The 22,763-nt window shown below is 50.0% G+C and overlaps 1 protein-coding gene across 5 annotated transcripts in view; it reads right to left on the bottom strand.

Annotated features, from left to right (window-relative positions):
• NOD1 (nucleotide binding oligomerization domain containing 1) overlaps nucleotides 1-22,763 on the bottom strand; it is a 567,072-nt gene that overhangs the window by 96,480 nt on the left and 447,829 nt on the right. For all 5 annotated transcript variants that reach the window (XM_069648761.1, XM_069648760.1, XM_069648762.1 and 2 more), the window contains one exon: nucleotides 3,510-3,593. In XM_069648761.1, coding sequence (XP_069504862.1) covers nucleotides 3,510-3,593 — 84 coding nt within the window. The remainder of the gene's footprint in view (nucleotides 1-3,509; nucleotides 3,594-22,763) is intronic.

The raw sequence follows: 22,763 nt of genomic DNA on the forward strand, positions 1-22,763 counted from the left end.
CATTATTTGTAGTGGAGATCTCTGTGTAGCCAATGCATCCCAAGAATTTACAACCCACAGCCTACCAATTTTAACAAAGTGGCTTCCTGGGCAGGAATGTTAAATGGCCTGGAGGAAGGGAAGCTCACATTTGCATAACATGAAGACGTCCCATTAGTTTAAAAGGTCTATCATAAATGATGCATTTTACTCAGCAACCACACGCCATACTGTATTAATTTATGTGTCCTTTTTAAGATACATTCCAGGTGATTCTGTTGAAATAAAATTCATCCACCTGCGACTTAGGGAATTGCAATGGCAAGCTAAAATGTGTTCTTGGCTGCTCTGAACGTGCCCCGAATGTAAGAGTTGGCAAACTGGTGAGGGTAAAATTAGGCATTTTGAGTGTCAATTGCATGTTCCTAACTATTATGCTTTCTGTATGAATGGCAGAAAATTGGCACACTATTATGCTTTCTGTATGAATGGCGGAAAATTGGCACACGTCTTCGCAACATAGTGCACACCCGGCAGTCATTTTATTTAAATCCTCATGATCAGCTGAAGCATAATATATATATAAATATATATATATATATATATATATATATATATATATATATATATATATATATATATATAATGGCAGTTAATAGTAAATTATGAGGTTTTGCCACATAACTACGTTGTGACTAAAAGTTGACATAAAAAAGGGCATTTCAAATGGGAGTTGCCTTATTTCTGCTCCGGGCTCCTAAACCAATCCTTAGAGAGGTTGGATTTGAGGGAGAGCGAAGGGTAACTGTCCAATCCTGGTTGCGAGAATTTGTGCAGGGTACTGCCCAATATTGAAATCTTGATGGTGTCATCACTGGTATATAAAATGGATGCCCTGTGAGAGGGGGAGAGGTGCTAAACGTTTCCAGACGACAGTTGCAAGGAAACAGCAAAAGTAAATTTGCTGAAATTGCATCTGATGGAGCTGTCTATTGCTGGGGAAGCCTAAAAGCTGACTGGGCCCTATGGTGAAGAGCTGGGGACCATCCTTGAAAGTGAAGTGACCAGACCCCTGATCCGTCATCCAAGAGGACCCTGCAATGCAGCTTGCTTTCCTGAACTTTAAACAGAGGTTTAATATAAGTAGAAAAAATTGAGCCATTGGAAACCAAAAGGTGGGGGAATCTGCTTGCCTTAAATCCTTTCCCTTTGTAGTTGGCAGGGGGAGAGAGGCATAACTGTGAAGATCCTTACCCTATTTAACTAAACATTTTAATTTAATTAATTCCCCTTCGCAGAAACCCAAGGGGTGATTTCTGTTAAAATTCGATATTAACAAAGCTCATTCCCAGTGTGTGCTGAAAACTATAGACTAATCTAATTGCATAGTCCTATTTTTCCTGTTAACCCCGACTTCATTTAGGAAGAGGGGTGTCTTTGGCCCTAAGCAAAAACAAACAAAAAATCCCTAAACTGCCAACTTCCCCTAAAACAGGCCTTTAAGTGAAATAGGGGCTGAAAATCCAAAAATCCTAAATTATCCCTATATTTCTCAGACTTCTCCAACCCCATACCAAAATAGGGGGGTTTGAAAAAAAAAACAGCAAAATCACCCTGTGTTTATTTTAAAGCAAAAGAGTGGGTCATAATTGCCATATGCATTTGTGCAAATCTGTCAACCAAACTGCTAGCCTTTTAAGTGCGCAGGAAAATCGAAATTGCACAGCACTGCATGTGTAAATTGATTTGTTCATTGACCAGTGTTGATAATTTCTTGAATTGAAATCAGGATAAAGGGAAGTATTGTGATTTGTGTTTTTCCCAACCAACATGTGATTTATTTATGTAACAAGAAGTGTAATTGTGAGCCACAAAGAAGGTGGCGTTTGTAGTTTAGTGCAATCTCTATCCAAATAAATACAAATATATTTCCTGTACACCGGCCTGGTTTTTGGCTCATTGGTAGCTAAGGGCGAGGGAACCAAGGTGCATGAGATGAATCTGAAATAGGGCTCAACAAAGAACTGACATTAAACAGTTTGTTTTGTGACACATTGATTGGGCAGGGAAGGAAATCCCTGTGTTGAGGGTGGCCTCTCAAACCGGTACCCCACAAATGGGGCAGAAAACTGGAAATGTCGATGGAGAAAGCCCTTTTCTCTAGAGCACGGGTCTGAAACTTTTGGCTCGCCAGAGTTTTGGACTACAACTCCGATCAACCCTAGCCAGCAGATGCAATGGTAAGGGATAAAGGGAATTGTAGTAAAAAAATATCAGGAGAGCAAAGGTTGCTGACTGATGCTCTAGAGCAGAGGTCTGCAACCTGCGGCTCTCCAAATGGAGTGGACTAGAATTCCCATGATCCCACACAATTAATCATGCTGGCCATGGTTTAAAGAAATTGTAGTACCAACATCTGGCGAGGCAAAGTTGCAGACCCCCTGCTCTAGAGCAACACCCCATCACTTATTTTGCAAACTGCATTGTCATTGGGGGCTGCAAGACCCAACAATGAGAACAAGCCTGCTTACTGTACCACATGACTTTAAAGTCTGCACATATCACACAACCCCATTCAGATATCAAAACCATTCTAGCCCACTCTTCCAGTCGTTGTGGGATAGATCACTGTCACAAGACTGCACAACTCTCGTGAGTGGCAGAGCCCTTTCAAAATAGGACCTTAAAAAGACCATGTGAATAAGTCAACCATCAACTCAATTTACCATTGATTGCAATAATATCTCAACTACAAAGGGCTGGGGGCTGTAAATTCAGCCCCAGAATAATATGAACAGAGAGGCCCTTCAAGGCCACTACTGCGAGATTAAAGCTGGCTGATAGATGAGACCCATTGGAACATGAAGACCAGACCAAAACACGTATTTTCCAACATCCAGCCTAGTCAACGCGAAACATGGGCATCGTTCAACTTTACCAAAATGGAAAGGCACTCGGGTGAAGGAAAGTGGGTCTTAGACCGGTAATATTGCTAAATGTGTCCAATGGATTCCAAAAAGACACGTGATGCTGCATATGCAGACTTCATTTAAACCGGGAGCAGGCACATTTTGACTGAGGAAGACAAACAGCAGCACGTGACTTTAACTTATAATGCAATACAAGACTGTGATCTAGAAATCTATGTGAAGTTGTGACTTATATCTACAAGTCACAAGTGACACATTTCATTTGACACAAACAGAAACACTTAATTACTTTCCAGCATATAAAATGACATTTAAATGGAAAGGCATACTTGGAGTTTTAAAGTGGACATTGGTTTCCCATGGTAAATAATGACCTTTGTGTGATTTGATAATATGATATGATATTTTATCTATATCGCACCACAAGTGTTTCAGAGCGCGACGAGGCAAAGGAGGACAAAACGACAATCTTACTGGGCCAAGTGACATTGAGAACGCACAAGTGCAGGGGAGATGGAAGGGGAATACACCCAATTTCCCTGCTCACACAAACATACATCATAGCAAGCTGGGATGGATGCAGCCAACATAGCATCTTACCTCAAGTTGGTTAAGCTGGGGTGATTCCTCATTGCATCTGCAAACGCCTTGGCCCCCACATCCCCAATCTGATTTCCCCACATTCTGAAAAAAAAAAAAAGTTATCATTGTCATAGAAGAAATTACAGTATTAGTTCCCTTTGAACTTTATGTGCCGGATTACAGCTTTATGGCATTGTTTTAGCTCTTAAGTCATGCTTGGCTTTACAGAATGTTGACCCACTAAGTAGCATCTTGTGCCCCAAAATCCATGTCCGCTAAGCGCTTGATCATGTGACAGTTCAAAAAAGTCAAGAACCTGTGCAATGGCGTTTTCTGATGAAAAACCTTCAAATACACTTTGCAAGAACATACTGGCACCAACAATACCCCGACCTAGAAAAACCTGTCTGGTTCCAAAGCTCGGTCCACCGCGTTCAGTCTCAAATGAGTTCCAACAAGCCGCTTCGATGGTAATGGTCGCACTCCATAAACCCAGTGCTATTCGGAGTCGCCACGCAGACCATAGGCCAGCACCCAAGTTTGCATTGTGTGGATTGGTGTAGGCAGAGGGAGAAGCCATTTCGGCAAACCGCCATAGATATTCTCAGTTACCTCATACTTTAACCATTGTTTACTACTGACGCTGGAAATACAGCAACTCAGCAAGAGACTCGAGTCTTGTCTGGGACACTCAATCGAGAGCATGTTCAGCAGGGTTTTACTACGAGTCAGAGGTTAAGACTAACTACAATCACAAAAAACTCGTAAAGCAAGAGGACAAAGAGTTGCCTAGGGTGCCTTTGCAATGCACTGTAATGGGAGCATCACGTTTGTATGAACTTTGCTTCAGTTATTGCGTAATGCTTGGTAACAGGAGCTGGAAGAGTAGAGGACATGGGGCGGGTGATGTACGGCCTCAGCACAGCTGCCTAGTGCCTCGCAGTGCTGGCTGAACCTTCAAGGCACGCCTCAGGGCTTTATGTTCAGCATGACCCACTGGGACTTGTGGGATGCAGGGGCACACTCTTGCTTGGGACGTGGTCCTGGAACCTTTGCATGTCCAGGGCCTCCTCTGCAGCATAGATTACTGGCCTCCACTATAGTGCGGGGACCAGATGGAGACTCAATTCTGCCATGCCGAACCTGGTGACCTGGAAGTGCAAAGACCAGGACACTTCCTGCTCTCCTTAAAAGATCTTCTGGTTAGAGGGGGCAGGAAAGGGGGATTGTAGGGATAGAGGCTCCGGGTACTGGGAGAGTGAGGACAGGTTGGCCTACCCTTTGATTTTAGCCTCCTATTTGTCACTGAAAGAAATGTCAATGTGTGTGGGAGGGAGGTGAGAGAGAAAGCAGGATATTGTGCATGGTTGGGAAGGAATGTGTGTGTGATGAAGCATGTTTGCATGTGGAAGAGAAGGGTTATGTGTGAGAGGGATTACATGTGTGAGATTGAGTGCATATTCTGGAGGATGTGTCGAAGGGAAGAGAAACAGTGTATAGAGATAGAATATAGGAGAGTAAGCACCCATGTGTGTGTCAGGGGCGGCTGGTGAATCATTGCATTGGAGATGCGTCCTTGTTTTTAACAACAATGGCCGGGCGACCAAGCATAGCGTGGGAGCCTCAACCAACTGAACCCCCCACCCCACAATGAAACCTTTTTAAAATAATGGGTTAAAATTGTGCTTTTCACAGCATACTAAGTGAACAATGTATTAAAAAGGCAGACAGTTCGCAACTGGTTTTGTAGGTTAACTCATGAGAAAATCCAATAGATGCAAGTCACCAAACATGCACAGGAGCCTTTGCCCACAATATACACCAGTATAAAAACATTCATGCTGGCTATAGCCATGTATTTCCATGCTGGCTGCATCAATATATGCCAGTATTCCCATATAAGAACATATTCGTGTTTGCTTTGCACATAATGCAAATAATGATACTATAGGAAAACATGACAACGGTGGTTCTGCCAAAATATGCCAGTACACCAGAGAAGATTACACTCCTGTTGGCTTTTCCATTTAAAAAGAAGCCATGCCGGTGGGCATGGCTTTGAGCCTGAGCGAGGTGGGTGGCTCTTTTTTTTTTTAAACTTTATTTTTGAATTTTGAATACAAACGCACCAACATGGTGATCTGTCGATATCATTGGAAAGGGCAAGAGGGAAGAGGGGAAAAGAGGGGGGCATGAGAGGAAATGTAGGCATGGTAGAAGGAAGAGAAATAACACATTACCCAATCCCGAATTCCCCTTCGAGGCCGCCTCCCCTCCCAACCCTACAAAATGAAAAAAGTCTGAAACAGTCTTTCATCATAGTCTGATAATTTAAAAATTAAGTGGAGTGTTGAGGATCTGAGTTCCATAATCTCCTTTCAGGTACTAGTTGAATCGGAGTCAGAAGATTCATTACAATTTAGCAGGAATGCAATACATGGTTCCCAGATGTCGGGGGGGCGTGCATGCAATGGTAGGGTTCTTATAAATTTGTTTTCCACGTCCTGGCAGTATGTTATATCTTTTTTCCAGTCTTCGAATTTGGGCCAGCACCAGAAGAAGGGATGCTAATTTATGTGCTGCGGGTTGAAGGTATTTAGTGAGACCCAGTAGGGGCCCCAGTGGTAGTGGGGTCACCTGTTCGCCTATGATGTCGGCAATTGTTTGCAAAACCGAGTCCCAGAAACGCCTTATTCCAGGATAGTCCCACGCTAGGTGGAGGAAGTCCGCCTGGGTCGCCGCGCATCAATCGCATTGGGGCGACATTTCCAGGTGAAGCTTGTGTTTTTTAACTGGGGTATAATATGTTTGGTGTACAAAATTGAAGTGTATTAGTTTATAGCGAGTGTTTAGTGTGACCTTTTGAGTTTGACATAGTATATAGGACCTGTCCTCCATGGGTATGGTCTCCTGAATGGCAGTTTCCCATTTTAGCTGTGTTTTAGAGTTGGGTTTCCCAATATCGACCACCAGGGATTTATATAGCAACAAGACTAACCTCCCCTCCCCCTGCGACCGAATCGTGTTATGCAATAACTCCCATGTAGGGGGTTGTTTGGCAAATGAGGGGAATATTTTGTGTAAGGTGTGTCGTAGTCTAAAGTAAAGGAATACATCCAGGGAAGTGTCTCCGCCCCTATCTTTGGCCATTTGTGGGGTTAAAAAGGTGCCCTCTGGGAACAGGTCTCCGGAGGAGTGGACATCAACCTTGTCAGCCCATATCAGGAATACTTTTTCATTCGTGAGAGGGATGCCAGGAATAAATCTGATAGGCAATAGCGGTGAGAATCTTACGTCTACACCGTATTTGGCCGCCATCTTTTTCCAGATTGCGTATGTAGACAAGACTGTGTTGAGCGTGCTGTTTGGAACTGGGATCTGACTTATGATGACAGCACTTAGCAGGTCGGGCGAGGCCAGGGCTCGTTCCACCTGCACGTGTGGGCAAACAAAGTGAGTCATATACCTGAAGCTCAGGAAGTGAGCCTGGGCCGCCCAATAGTATTTTTCTATGTCTGGGAGCGCTAGACCTCCTTTCGACGTCGGTAGAGCTAGTGTGTTGTACGCGACATGAGCCGGTTTACCCGCCCATATTAGCTCTAGGACTGCCGACTTGATTTTCTGGAGAAAGGTTTTTGGGAAGAGTAGTGGGATGTTTATGAATAGGTACAGAAGCTTAGGACGAACGACCATTTTAGTCAAGGACGTTCTACCCCAAACCGTTAGTGGTAGTGATTTCCACCTGTGTATGCGTTCCTGCAGGGAGTTTAACGTGGCAACATAATTATCTTTATAGATCTCATGATGGTTACGTGACATGTAAATACCCAAATAGTGCACCTTTGAGTGCTCCCATTTAAAACCATGATCATCAATAAATTCAGTTGTATTGGGAGTCAAGGGGAATACTACAGATTTGGAATGATTAATTTTGAGACCTGACATTTGGCCAAATCTTATCACTTCGCACATTACAGGGTTAAGATTCTCTTGGGGGTCACTGACGAACAATACAACGTCATCAGCATAGAGAGAGACAATCAACCTGTGGGGGCCCAGTTTAATACCTCGGTGCAGGTGGGTTTCTCGTAATCTCGATGCCAGGGGTTCCATGATAAGGGCGAATATCAGGGCCGAAAGCGGGCATCCCTGTCGTGTTCCCCGCTCTAATGATATGCTCGTGGATCTAGTGTTTCCTCTAGTGACATATGACCGTGGGTCATTATATAGCAGAGATACTAACTTGATAAAGAAACTGCCGAAGCCCATTTGCCTAAGCGCCGCCATCATGAATGGCCATTCTACATCCTGATGCCGTATGTGGTGCTGAGACCTGGGATGAATCCGGCTTGGTCTCCAATCACCAGAGCCGGCATGAGAGGGAGGAGCCTTGATGCAAGTATTTTGGCTAGGATTTTATTGTCCAGGTTGATTAAGGAGATCGGCCTGTAGGATGCGCAGTCATCTGCGAGTTTGCCGGCTTTGTGCAGCACCATAATGTTGGCTTCGCGCAGTGTGGGGGGAAGGCTTCCTCGTTCGATTGCTTCTTCATAAACGCGAAGCAGGAGTGGGGCGAGGATGGACGCGTGGGCTTTGTAGAATTCTCCAATGAGCCCATCTGGGCCTGGTGCTTTCAAATTTGGGAGGGATTTTATTGCTTCGAGAATTTCCTCCTCAATCAGCGGTGCGTTTAGAGGTTCTTGCAGGTCTGCCTCCACCCAGTACAACTGGGTGTCGTCGAGATACTCTTGTATAGCTTTGGGATCTGAGATATCTGTGGAGCTGTACAGTTTCTGATAGAAGTTCCAAAATGTGAGAGCAATGTCCTCCTCTGTGTACACTCGCTGCCCTTAATCGTCTTTAACGCATTCAACTCGAGTCGGGGTTCTGTCCATCGACAGCAGCCGGGTTAACAAAGTGCCTGGTTTCTGTCCTTCCCCATATTGTCGGACCTGGCAACCGCGACCCAAGAATTCATCTCTCGGGGCGTGGCTAACCGCGGGATGGAGTAGACGTGCATCTGCTCGGTCCCCGCTGCCGCACTAACATCCTGATATAAAAAAGCCTGTTTCCACGGGTAATAAGAGCTGGAAATACTCCGATACGATAGCAAACACCCTTGGGCATTCCTGGAGCGAAGATCGAAGAGAACCGCGGTCGGATTCCCCGGAGACGACCGTGTGAAGTCTTCTAGCAATAGCAGCCGACCCGCTTTCAAAATGGCCGTGGGCGCCCGCAGCTGAACCTCCGGTGCACACCCAGCGAGACCGCGCTGAGACGGTGGCCAAACCGCAACGGATTGATCGATCACAGCAGGAGAAAGGTGCGGCCGGAGACACGCTCCCTGGAGGACAGCACAGACAAGAAGGTAGCGGGAGAGCCTGCCAAAGAGTGGACCATAGGCCTCCTGCGCCGGCTCCCCGCCCCCTCGGGGGTCTGATCAGAGCACCATCGCTGGCCGGGAAGTTAAGAAGGCCTGCAGGGGGAGAGAAGACCGGTGAGCCCTGCCTTCCGAGAGGGGCGGCCCTGTGAGGCGACCCCAGTATCATACAGTGTGAGAGCGAAGAGCACGCCTTGCCCCGGGAGGCACGCTACTTCCGTCAGCCCTGGAGGGAGGACATATCCCCGGAGCACAGCAGCTACGAAGGGTGCGACCCGCCGACAAGGTAAAAGAGATAAGGGGCACACCTGGCAGCGACCCACATAGCGTACGCGGAGGACCGGGCGCTATGGGGAAAGACAGGCCGATGAAGCTTCACGCCCAAAGCAAAATGGATCAATACACCATCCCTCCTCCCCAACCCGCTGAACTCTCAGTCGACATGGAGACGGACCAAGGAATATCGCTCAAAGACATCATGGCCGCCATTACCGACTGCCGCACATCCATGGAGCAGAAAATGGACGGAATTAGCATGGATGTCTCCCTCCTCAGGCACGACCTCCAAAAACTAACGGCACGCACCGGGGAAGCCGAGCAGCGCATTTCTAATACGGAGGACAGAATGAACACCGTGCAACAACAACTCCATAACACAATGTCCAAACTAAAGGTGCTGGAAGACAGAATCGAGGAAGGAGAGGGCAGGTCCAGGCGCAATAATGTACGCATCCTGTGCATACCCGAAAAGGCAGAGGGCCCCTGCATGGAACTCTTTCTAGAACAATGGCTCTCTGACCTATACGAGCCCGATGCCTTTTCCAAGTTCTTTTCCATAGAAAGGGCACACAGGGTGCCCACAAGCAGACCACCGCCTGGAGCCCCTCCAAGAAATGTGATAGCACGATTCTTAAATTACAGAGACCGCGATGACCTGCTGCAACATGCGCGCGCCAAAGGAGCGGTCACTTTCAATGGCTCCAAAATCGCCTTTTTTCCGGACTACACGAGGGAAGTGCAGAGGGCAAGGCAATCCTTTGACTCCCTGAAACGACAGCTACACACGATGGGCGTGAAATACGGCCTGCTCTTCCCTGCACAACTTAAGATTTATCATAAAGGCACAACAATCCATTTTAGTGACCTTAAGGAGGCTTGGCGTTGGGCCGAGCAAAACATAGAAGGAGACTGGTCCGCCCCCTGCGAAAACAGGGGGAGAAACCGAAGACCTCCGCCAGACCAGCGGCGAAAACCCCGCCGACCACCACCGCAGGACCCGCCGGAAGACCTAGGGGGGTAATAACCCCCTCAACAATCCTGTGTCCATACGGAAATACGCAAGTCAGACCATAGATCTTCTCATAATACACGCATACACACAATGATAGGCAGCACACATCCACCTGTAGCGGCCGCGGTACGCCCTAGGCACTACGATAGGAAAAGAGCCCCCCCCTGAGAGCGCAACAAATCCCAGGTGTAGTTTACACGGGGATTGGCCTTGGGGATCCCCCCCTTTTTTTCAGAGGAGTACTACCCCCCCCCCCCAGGCTCTCCCTAGAGGGAGACCACTTTTGTTTGATATCAAGTTTGGTGCATGTTAGGTGTCCAGTTGACACCATAGAGCTTTTGTTTGGGTGACCGATGCTTCTAGTTGGGAGGAGTATGGGGTGGGGGGTTTCGGGTTTGTTAAGTACAGCTATATCAGGGTCCTATCAAGCTAATGGAGGAACATGGCCAGGAAGGTCTCCAGCACACCACTGGCATGTCTCCAACAGGCGCATAACGCTGCCGGTGACAAGCAGGGCGGCCACCGACACACACTCACATGGCAGAGTATCGTAATAGGGTCGACACTCTCAGAACACTGAGGCTCATGTCGTGGAACGTCAATGGCCTAGGCAATGCAATTAAGCGCTGCTTGGTGCGTCAATTTTTGAACAGACGGGGGGCTGATATAGTGTTCCTGTCCCAGACACATCTTGCAGGCACAGAATGCACCCTATTTAAGCGTACAAATTATAAGCTGACATTTCACTCAGGCTTTACGATGGGCTCGAGAGGCGTTATGATCTTGATACACAAAAACCTGCCCCTCCACCTCTACACAGTGACCCATGATACATGAGGCAGATACATATATGTGACGGGCGATCTATGGGGGAAGTCCATTGCACCGATAGCCATCTATGCACCACCGACCCTTCTGGAATCACTGCTCACTGACATTACCCCGCTAATTGCTAATGACACCTCGAACTGCCTGATACTTGGCGGTGACTTCAACGAGGTCATAAATGTCACCCTGGATAGATCCCATATACGTAATAGGAACACCAAAGTCCACACTAGGCTTGCTACGTTCGCCAACGCACTCGGCCTGTGCGATGTGTGGAGGGAACTGCACCCAGATGCTAAAGTGTATTCTTTCCACTCAGGGGCCCATGCCTCGCTCTCTAGACTGGACTATTTCTTCACTCCTGCAACGGATCTACACAGGGCACAGGAAATAAACATACTACCTAGAGGCATCTCTGATCACTCTCCGCTAGAAATGCTACTAATAACGTCCCCGAGGGTCCCACCGCCATGTTGGCGCCTGAACAGTTACTATCTGGGGGACCCAGAGCTGATAGATAAACTACAGGAGACCACCACCTCATACTTTGAGTTAAACACACAGACCGCAACGAACCGTGAAATGCTTTGGGAAGCCTATAAAACAGTGCTGAGGGGTGAACTAATATCCTGGACGGCGGCCAAAAAGAGGCTACATATGAGTAAGATCCGTGAAGCAGAGCTCCAAGTCAAACAGGCAGAGGAGAGGCACGTAGATGAAAACACGCCAGCCTCTAATCGGACGTTGCTACTTGCACAAAAAAAGACTGCAAAGCATAGCGATGGACAATGCGCGCCAAGCGCACACTGCAATGAGAGCAAGGGTCTACGAAACTGGTGACAAGGCGGGTAAGATGCTGGCATGGCTGGAAAGGAAGGAGCAGGGATGTAGCCATGTACGGAGACTCAAAGCGGATGGTCCGAACGCAAGGGTGACGGAACAGGAAATAACCCAGGGCTTTGCGGAATACTACGCAGAGCTATACAGTGAATCCACAACCCCAATGGATGCCATGATTATGGATCGAATTGAAAGCCCTACCCTGAATGAGGTGCAAAGGCAACGACTGGAGCGGGAGATCACGGAGGATGAGATCCTAGCCGCCATTTCTGGACTCCAGACCGGTAAGACTCCTGGTCCAAATGGCTTCCCGGTACAGCTATGGCGAAGGGTGGGCACTAATGTGATAGCCCACCAGCTCCTGCAAATGTACCTCCATGCTCGTGAGAAGGGCATTCTCCCCCCAGATCTCCGAGAAGCAACAATCGTAGTGATCCCTAAGCCGGACAAGCCCCCAGACAGATGTAGCTCGTACAGGCCCATCTCACTCATCAACTCTGAAACTAAAATACTGGCGAAGCTTCTAGCGGACCGTTTACAAGAGGTAATTCCCTCCCTGATCCACCCGGATCAGTGCGGTTTCATGCCACAGAGATCAACTCGCATGAACCTCCGCAGACTATTCGCGGCTTTGGAAAGAGCCGGCAGCATACAAGGACCACTGGCCCTGTTGGCAATTGTCTTTGAAAAAGCCTTCGATTCGGTGAGGTGGGAGGCTGTCTGGACCATCATGCATCGCATGGGCTTTGGTGAGAACTTCATGACTTGGGTGAAGCTACTATACGAATCCCCGGTTGCCAGGACCAGGGTCAACGGTTGGCGATCAGAACTCTTTGGTCTGGGAAGGGGTACAAGGCAGGGCTGCCCACTATCCGCCATGATCTTTGCTATTGCGATCGAACCCCTGGCGATCCTGTTACGAAACGACCCAACATGGGAGGGTTTTCGATGGTCCGATACCTCGGAAGACAGAATATCCCTCTACGCAGATGACCTACTCATCTACCTGAAGGACCCAAGTACCTCCTGCCCCAGAGTCGTGCAGCTGCTGGGCCAATATGAGGCATTCTGTGGACTACGCGTGAACTGGTCCAAGTCCATCCTTTTTCCTAAAGGGAACACTCCATCGTCGTGTCTGGCGACCGGCCCCTACCAAATTGAGAAGGAACGATTTAAATACCTGGGGATACACATTACAATGCACCTTACTGAATATACTACCCTGAACCTGTCCCCCTTGATGGCAAAATTTGCAGACGACACTCACCACTGGATCTCCTTGCCGCTGACACTGATGGGTAGAGCAGCATTGTTTAAAATGATCGCCCTCCCGAAATTTCTATACGTCCTGCAAAATGCGCCATTACATATCGACCACCGGGGATTCCACAAAATCGAATGCACCCTGCGAAAGCTGCTCTGGAAAGGTGGCCACCCGAGAATTGCCCTTGCGACCCTTCAGAGGTCTGTTTGGGAGGGGGGGATCGGGCTGCCCAGGATGCAATCATACTACTGGGCCAGTCAGATGGATGTAATAAACGACATGCTTCACAGTGACAGGAGTCTCCCACATATCAGGGGCTTCCATTACAACACTACAATCAAACCAATAGAGCACCTCTACAGAGACTTGGACCACCCTCCGAAATCTGACATGGCATCCCACATAACGAGAATTTGGAAGGAAGCACTTCAATTCTTGGGCTGGGGCGGGAAAACAACACTGGTCCAACCATTGTGGAACAATTGCAACCTCCCCGAAGTACGGAAACTGCCGAAATGGCCTGAATGGACCTAGCGTGGAATCTTCACTGTTGGAGATGTGGTACAGGAAGACAACCTGGCAACATTTGAAATGAAAGGTTCTCCCTGCCGGACACGGAAAGGTTCCACCACATGCAGCTAAATCATGCCTGGACAGCCCAACGACGGACCATACAAGATCTGCCCGAAAGCTCCCTGCTTGAACGAAACATAGTTCTGGATCGGGTGGAGCGGAAGATCACCTCCACCTTGTACACTGTAATAACCTCCATCGCAACTTCAGAGCTATCCGACCTGAAAACAAAATGGGAACGAGATGTAGGTCCCCTCCTTCCGGAAGACTGGACGGAGGCCCTGATGTACCCGCGTGAAACCACCATCTCCTCAAGACTCCGACTCGTCCAGCTGAAGATCCTGCACCGCACCTACTACCCGAGAGTAGCACTCTTCCGATGGGGCAGGGCCATGGACACAAAGTGCCTACGCTGCAAGCGAGAGGAAGGTACCTTTTTTTCATATTCTGTGGGAGTGTAGCAGTATTCAGTTGCTCTGGCAGAAATGCTGCGATAAACTGTCTAACGTCCTGGGAAAGATGATACAGAGGTGCCTGAAACAATTGCTTCTGGGGGTCTCCGGGGAAACTGACTTATCTCGATATGAGAAACTGCTGTGGTCAACCGCGCTCGCAGTCCTTAGGCGGAACATTGCACAACTGTGGGGTTCGGAGCGCACACCCAGCTATGACCAGTGGGTCACGGACGTGGACATGTGTGCGGTAATGGAGCACCGGGTGTACAAAGCAAGAGGGTGTCCCCATAAAGCAGAGAAAATATGGAGAAGATGGGAGGAGGACAGCTGATGGCCGAGGCCGACCCTGCATCCACTGCGACTGTGTGAGACCCATTGAAAGGGAAGTACTAACTCTGTTAAGACCGCCCTTTGCCATGAAATCATCCTATGAAAAAAACGATGGTCTGTCGGACCAAGGTCCCTGAAGCTGAGTTTGTAACGGTTAATGCTGTTTCCTTTTGATTACATTGCTCTCTCCCCCCCACACCCCTGCCTTGACATTTCCCCCCCTTCTCTCCCCTTCTTCCCCCCTTCATTCCCCCCTCCGCCCTCCCTCACCCACTATGCCCCCTCCCTAAAATGTTGAGAGATGTTTGTAATGATGTTTAATGATCGCGCCTCATAGCTCCGGGCAGCATCAGCCTCGGCTCGATGGTCCTCACCCACTATGGAACCACCAGCTCATTCCAAATACACAGTTCTCTTCGACGGTGGCGGTGGGCCATACCCATGGTTCATGCCCACTCCGAGGAAAGTTCCAACTTTGAATCCTTGGAAACCCAAGGTACTCTACACCTTGATTCGTTCACTGGCCCAGTTGGCCAAGGGTGCGTCCACACACACAATGTCGGCCCACCCATTGGTTAAAGTTACACCCCGCCCCCCGTTGGGGGCACGTGTTAAAACCCCAAGTGCAGGATGACACTCTACTAACTCTCAACAGTAATGGCAGCTGACCCACCCCCGCTCAACCCCCATCCCCCTCAACCCTACTGGCAGAGAATGACCTGTTGGCAGACTACCAAACCCTAAGGCTCCTCTCCCTAAACGTCAATGGGCTGAACTCCCCTGCTCAACGAAAAGCAATTCTGCTAAAACTTCAGGATGAAGAGGCGGCAGTGGCCATGCTTCAAGAGACGCACCTGCTACAGACAGATGTTGGCCGGCTCCGCTCCCGAGGGTATCCCCTCCAATTCTTCGCCTCAGGGGGAACTAAAAAAGGGGGCACCACGATCCACTTTAGAAAGGACCTAAACCCGCAGATATTGGAAACAAAAGCATGTTCAGAAGGCCGATTTGTAGCGGTCAAGTGCCTTCTGCTGGGAGACCTATATACTTTCATCTCAATATACGCCCCCAACATTGGACAATCAAATGTTTACGACTCTCTTGGTTCCTCCCTCTCACGCTTTATAGAAGGCCAAACGATAATTGGAGGTGACTTCAACGGCATTCCAGACCCCACAAGAGACAAATCGCATCCCCCAACTCCGAGCGACTTCACCCAGGCGCTGAGCCTCCTCCAGACGTTCCGATCTTTAGAGGTAGTGGACGCATGGCGGGTACTCCACCCCACCGAAAAAGACTTCTCCTTTTATTCAGGCGTCCACTGGACCTTCTCGAGGATCGACCTCCTCCTAACCTCTCCCCAAACTCTGGCTTTCGTCAAGGAGGTGTCCATCGGCACGAGAGCCTTATCGGACCATGCCCCAGTGATCTTGGAGATCCGGGCACAGAACCCTAAACCTGACAGCCCACGTAGATGGGCTTTATACGACCCCATCCTCAATGATATGGCAACAAGGGACAAGATTGCGAAATCCACCAAGAACTTCTTTGAAGAAAACCCAGCCTCCGACACCTCGGTGGCAAACAACTGGGATGCTATGAAAGCAGTAATCAGAGCCACCCTGATCGCCCAAGGAGCGGCCTACCATAAGAACAGGCGACAGACCCGGATAGCCTTAGAGGAAGAGCTGGGGGCCACAGAGAAGCCCAAAAGAAAAAAGGCTGGTCCCCTAGGACACAGAGAGCCATGCATATTGCCAGGAAGAAATTGGAAGCCCACTATGCGGAACATACCGCCCTACTCATGGCCAAGGCCAAACAATCATACTACGCGAAGAACAATAAGGCAAATAAAATCCTGGTGGCCAAGCTGGCCAAACTAAGACTAACCAATACGATCGCAGGCCTGCGTGACCCCGAGGGGGTTGTCCAATACTCGGAACCCAAAAAACAACTAATGGTGGACCACCTCATCAAGGTCATGTCGGCCACCCCACGTAACCAACCGCAACAAATGGAATACCTGCGTGAAGCTGCGCTGCCTCGACTTCCCAACACAACAAGAGGAGAGCTGGAGGCGTCCATCACGGTGGAAGAGATAGGGGATGCCATTAAATCAATCAAAACACGAGCCCCGGGCCCAGACGGATTCTCGGCCAGGTTCTATAAATTATTTAAACCCCAGCTGGTTCCCCCCCTTGTAACACTCTTCAATTCCTTCAGGGAAACAGGATCTGTAACCCCCTCGATGCAGGAATCGACCACTATCCTCCTCACCAAACCTGGGAAAGACCCGAAGGACCTGGCCTCATACAGGCCGATTGCGCTATTGAACATTGACGTAAACCTATATTCTAAAAGTCTGGCAAACCGCCTGAGTCGTGTCTTACCAGAGATCATCCAGCCAGACCAGGCAGGTTTCATCCTACACCGGGCGGCAGGAGATAACATCCGGAGAACCCTAAACCTGGTGGACCTCGCTACCCGGAACTCCCAGAAACTGGTCCTGATGGCCCTAGACGCGACCAAGGCATTTGACAGGGGTGGACTGGACATTTATGAAATACACCTTGGGGGCCTTCGGCTTTGGGTCAACATTCCAAACAATGGTCCTGGCTAACTATACAGGCCCGAAGACACTCCTGACAATTAACGGACATAACTTGGCCCCGATCCCCGTCACCTGCGGGACTAGACAGGGCTGTCCGCTGTCGCCACTGCTCGTCGCTCTGACCATGGAGCCCTTCGCCCAAAGAATTAGGCAAAACAACCAGATCAAAGGCCCACAGGCCGGCTCCTCGTAACATAAAATCGCCCTTTATGCCGATGACGTTTTACTCACGCTCTCAGAAGCCAGCTCATCCATGCGACACGCGCTAAAAAAAATAGCCAGCTATGGAGAGGTATCCGGCTTTTCAGTAAACTTTGCTAAGTCAACGGCCCTAAGCATCGGCCTCACCCCAGGGGAGCGGGAACCACTGGCTAAGATGTGCCCAATCACATGGGAAAAGAGGGCGATCCCCTACCTAGAGGTCTATATCCCAGCGGACCCGAAAGTCACATACAAAGCAAACTTTCCCCGGCTTCTCGGAGAACTGGAAGGTGACCTGAAACGCTGGGCGACCCAAGAGATCTCGTTGCTGGGACGCATAACAGCGTGCAAGATGAACCTCCTCCCGAGGTTGCTTTACACCTGCGCCTCCCACCCATTGGCGATACCCGCTCCAGCCCTCCGAGACCTACAGAGGAAGATGCTGAAATTCATCTGGAGAGGTGAGAAGGCGAGAATACCTCTAAAGATGCTATTGGGGGGCTCCAAATTGGGAGGACGGGAGTCCCGGACCTACAGGCCTACAGGGTGGCAGCCCAATTAGCACAGGTCCACGCGTGGCAAACAATTACGAACCGCCCCAGATGGGTGGAGCTGGAGCAGTCACGAATGCCTCTACCCCTAAGATTCTTGCCACACATCCTGCCCCCCCTCAGAACGCACTGGGGAGACCTCCTCCTGGCAACCAGACACACTCTAAATTCCTGGGATTGGGCACTGAAACGGAAGGGGGTTCCAAGAGGACTGAGCCCACAATCCCCGATCTTCCATAACCCGGCTTTTTCACCCGGAGCGAACCCCCGCAATTTCCAAAACTGAATAAACGGCGGCCTTGAAACCATAGACCGGCTGTACATGGGTGAGGCACCCCTCACATTTGAGCAATGTAAAGAAAAGTTCCAACTCCAGGAAAGGGACAGATACACTTATATCTAACTGCGTCACTGGTGTGCACACCCCAAAACTCGGCAGGCGGCAACGCGGCCTCCCACCGCCCTGGAACTAACACTCAGGGACCTTCCGGCCCGTGGGAAGGTGTCCACCCTATACAGAAGATTTTTGGGGGACTTCCTGAGCACGAGAACGCGCTGCATGGCCCAATAGGACGCAGACTTGGGTCACCCGATAGAAGACCAGACCTGGGTAGACATCTGGACCCGGATGCACGCCTCATCCACCTGCATCATCAACAGGGAAAGTGCCTACAAAATCATGCTATGGTGGTATTACCCGCCTCTCAGGCTTCATCACATGAACCCCCAAGTGGACCACCTCTGCTGGACAGGGTGCGGCCACCCAGACTCCTTTTTCCACATGTGGTGGGCTTGTCCAAAGGTCCAGCAGTTCTGGAAGGCATGCCTGGGGACCATCACACAAATCACCGGGTCTGCAATCCCGCTAGAACCGGAGCCTGTCCTGTTGGGAGTGTCGATCCTCACAATCTACCCACGTGCCGGGAACAGAGCAAAACTGCTAACCCAATGCCTACTAGCCGGGAAAACGACACTGGCCCGCGCCTGGAAGTCCCCAGAAGGCCCCCTCATGGCCCAGTGGTGGACGAATCTCTGGGACATTCTGATTGCGGAAAAGGTAGCAGCGGCAAACGCAGGTGCCCTCCACAGATTCCAAAACATCTGGGCCCCAGTACAGGAATACGACCAGCGATTCCCGGCCCTGACCTATAAACCCATTAACGCACGCTGGACCCTGAGGGACCAAGAAAACCCTGAAGGTTTCACATAGACGCTGGGACGTGAGGCTGATGGCTTTAGAAGCGGGAATCCAGACCTGGGGGCTGGAGGGGAGGAGGGGAAGAGACCATGAAAATGTCTGGGGGTTAACATACCTAAATGATTGCGCAAGTTGTTATGTAATTGTCATCCTGCCTTGATTTAAATAAAGAAAGTTAAAAAAAAAGTTGTTTGGGCTGTCAGTATTTGGTGCGTAGGAGTTCACAATTATTACTTCCTTTCCTGCGATTATCCCCCTCACTAGCAGAGCTCTCCCCTCAGTCTTTCTGCGAGTCAATTACACTAAAGTTCGTTCTCTTGTCTATTAAGATTGCGACTCCCCTGGCACAGGAAGAGTACGATGAGAAATACCTGTGACAGCCCCAGGATTTGGCCCAGTGCAGTTCCGACTGTGGCAAGAGGTGGGTTTCCTGCAGTATGGCAATGTTGATTTTGTGTCTGCGGAGGTACTGTAAGATTCTCCTTGCTTTCGCTGGCTGGTTGCCCCCACGGATGTTCCAGGTAGCGACTTTAAGTGTTGGCACTGTCATCAGATAGATCTGGTGAGTTCATGTTTGACAGGCCCGGATATTGCGACTGATAGCTTGATCCGTATGAGTGACTTGAGTACTTGGCTTCTGATCGGACTGCTTCGTGTAGCGTGATTGTGTGTGGAATGGGAGTGCGGGGTATAAGGCGGCTGCACTGAACTCGTATCCCTCCCTTGAGTGGGCAACCGCCAACTGGCCCACAACAAACAGTCCCTAATAAAACAAACTGTTAACATTGCTGTGCAAGGGGTGCTGGTAGCCCTCCAAGAGGAGGTTTGCTCCCTCCCACTGTTACGCTTTTATTTCATGATGGTGAATTTATTGCGTTGATGGAGAAATGGAAGCCTTTGATTAGTTTTTGCATCCGGAGGCAACGTTATGGCGGGTCTCTTCTTGGTCGGTGTCCCCTTTGTGGGAGACCATTATTTTGGGCTGGTCTGCAGCCAGCGCGATCCAGGTAGTCGCTTGTTTCTTCAGGCGTGCTAAAAAAACTGAGTTTTTCCCACGAATTGGATGCAAAGTTTCGCCAGGAATAACATCGAATATTGGATTTGGTTTTCTTGCAGCCTGCGTTTCAAAGCTGTGAACGACCGTCTCTGTGTCTGGACTGCTTGCGAAAAGTCAGGGAAGAACTGTCTCCCTCGTACAGTAGGTCCCCTTTGTCCCTTGCGGCCCTGAGGATTGCGTCACAATCCTTATAGTTTAGTAGCTTAGCTATGATGGGACGCGGGTTCGCTCCTGGGATAGATCTTGAGTTGGGGATTCTGTGGGCTCTTTCAACTACAAAAAGCTTGGACAGGATCTCAGGGCCAAACAAGTCAGTGCAGATCTTCTCCACGTGGTCCTCCATCTTGGAAGTCGGTTGGTGCTCCCTGACTCTGACAATCCTTATGTTATTGCGCCAGGAGCGACCTTCCAAGTCCTCATTTTTGGCCATTACCACTCTCATTTGAGACTCGAGTGAGGACACTCTGGTTGTCAGGGCTGACACCCCGCCGTCGACGTCGGAGACCCTCTGCTCGACTGCATCCAGCCAGTCAGCATGCTTGTCCAACCGGTGTTGGAGCTGGTCTACTTTGGAGGAGAGTGTATCCAGTTTGCTTCCCAGGCCACCTATGCCGGCTTTAAGATCGAGTAGTATTTCCCTGATGTCGAAGTCCTGCGTCGCCTCTCCGTCATGCGGTGGGTCCTGGGTGGGGATTGCGATCCACTGTTGGGGGGCCCTGTTTTGGTGGAGGAGCAGCTTTCAAAGGTCAGCTTTCTCTGATCTATCGGTTTTCCCCATTCTTGTTGTGGATAGGGCCTGCTGTGTCCAGGGCCACCAGGCCTCCCCGCTATATTTCGTTGCTTGAGTCCGGGGAGCTGCTCACTGCCGAGTATTCCTCGCTGTCCCTTCCGATGTGCGCACCGGTGTTGCGCCTCGGGGCTCCCTCCGCAGCTCTCCTGTTCTTAGGGAACGGGTTTCCGGGCCGATGCAGCCTCGAGACTTGTGTCGCTTGCTTGCTTGTCGCACGGGGGAGATGGGGATATTCAGCCTGCCTGCCGTGCGTGTGTATGCGACCTAGGGGTGTGCAGGACGCTCGTATCTGGGCTCCTGCAGGTCGCGCCCGGTTGCCCCTACGTTCTTCCTGGTGCCGGTGTTGGGCCGCTCGCTCTTCTCAGGCCACAGCCGGCTGCAGCGGTGACCGCGGGGCCCATCCAGCGGTCTCGGATATTATCCTGAAGTGGGCGCCGCTCGGATGTTGCAATCGGGAGGCAGGCTCATCCCAGCCGGCTGCCTTCCCACGCCCCCGGGCCTCCGCGCCCGAGCAGAGGCCGCATCTTCAGGCCTGCAAGAGGAGGGGGGGTCCTTTACGCCGTGTGTTTAGAGGCGAGGTGTTAGATAACTAGCAGATTAAATGCAGATATGGGTTCAGAAACGCTTTGTCTAAATGTTGCTGGCGTTAGGGCTTCATATCACCATCACGATGGCTGCGATTGATCAGGATCTCGGGGGAGCTTCACGGAGCTCACTGGGAGGCCGCCATCTTGGACGGCTCTCTAGCGCCCTCGAGGTGGGTGGCTCCTTGAAGTCCTCCAATAAAGACGTGTCTGTCGGGCCCGAAATGTTGTGCTTGTGGGGGATTCTGAAGCCCCAGCCTGTGCGGGCATGATCACGAGTCTAGGAGGATTCCCCAAGATGTGAGCCCCTTCCGCATTGTTGGGGGATTTCTCTGTGTCCTCTGCTGAATCCTCTGATGCAAAGAGGGCAGCGGCCATCATGGAACAATGCACCAAGGAGGCCCTGTAGCCGAGCAGAGCTGAGGAGCAGAGGCGTTGTTCAGTGTGGTGGAGTGGCAGCACTGGAAAATCAGCGGCTCACAGGCCCTCTAATAGCATGGTTTATGCCTCAGGGCATACCGGGAAGATCGATGGAGCAGGGAACTGCTCAGTTATGGTGGGAGCATAAGGCTAAAAAAGCAAAAACAAAGGTGATGGCTGGAAGGTCTTCATCAGTGAGGAGTATCTTGAGTCTCTAGGAGCATAGGGCTGTCACCAGACAGTGGGGATAACTACGCACTGAAGCTTTGGTGTATACCGAGCACACAATGACCCTCTTTTCAGAGCAACAGACCGTGCAGTGCTATTACACCTGTGGCCTCTTGATGTGAGGAGACTGCAGTGCTCGTGTTTGGCGGCGGGTGAGGCTGGAGCTGGGGCACTCGCTGGGAGTGATGTGCTGGGGGCTCGGCAGATGCACAAGTGGCGACAAGTTGGACATTAAACTGCAGGGTTCATTGAACAGTGGAGTGCCTTCAAAGTCCTGTGCTCTACCCATTACCCAGTATGTTCTAGGTGTTACTATTGGACTTGAATTGTGCGATCATGGCCAAAGCACCAAAGGGGTGCACGCAGACTGATATTGCGTCACTCCTCCAGCAGAACACTGATAAACCCAAGAAGGTGGATCAAGTAGAGCTGATGGTGGATCCTAGTGACTCCTTCCAGGTGCTTGGGCTTCTGCCTAAGTAGCTACTAAATCTGACCTGCAAAACCTCCTCTTGGAGATTAAACGGTAGATTCAAAAGGGAACTGCTGAGCTCTGAGCAAAGATAACAGCCCTAGATAAGCACGTGGCGAAAGCAGAGGGGAAAGTCGAAGAGATGGAGGCCACTGTTTGTGAACAGTCATATGAGATCAGTGAATGGGCGCATAAGAAA

Source organism: Ambystoma mexicanum, chromosome 2q (assembly GCF_040938575.1).
Source record: "Ambystoma mexicanum isolate Mex_15411 chromosome 2q, UKY_AmexF1_1, whole genome shotgun sequence".
Taxonomy (NCBI): domain Eukaryota; kingdom Metazoa; phylum Chordata; class Amphibia; order Caudata; family Ambystomatidae; genus Ambystoma; species Ambystoma mexicanum.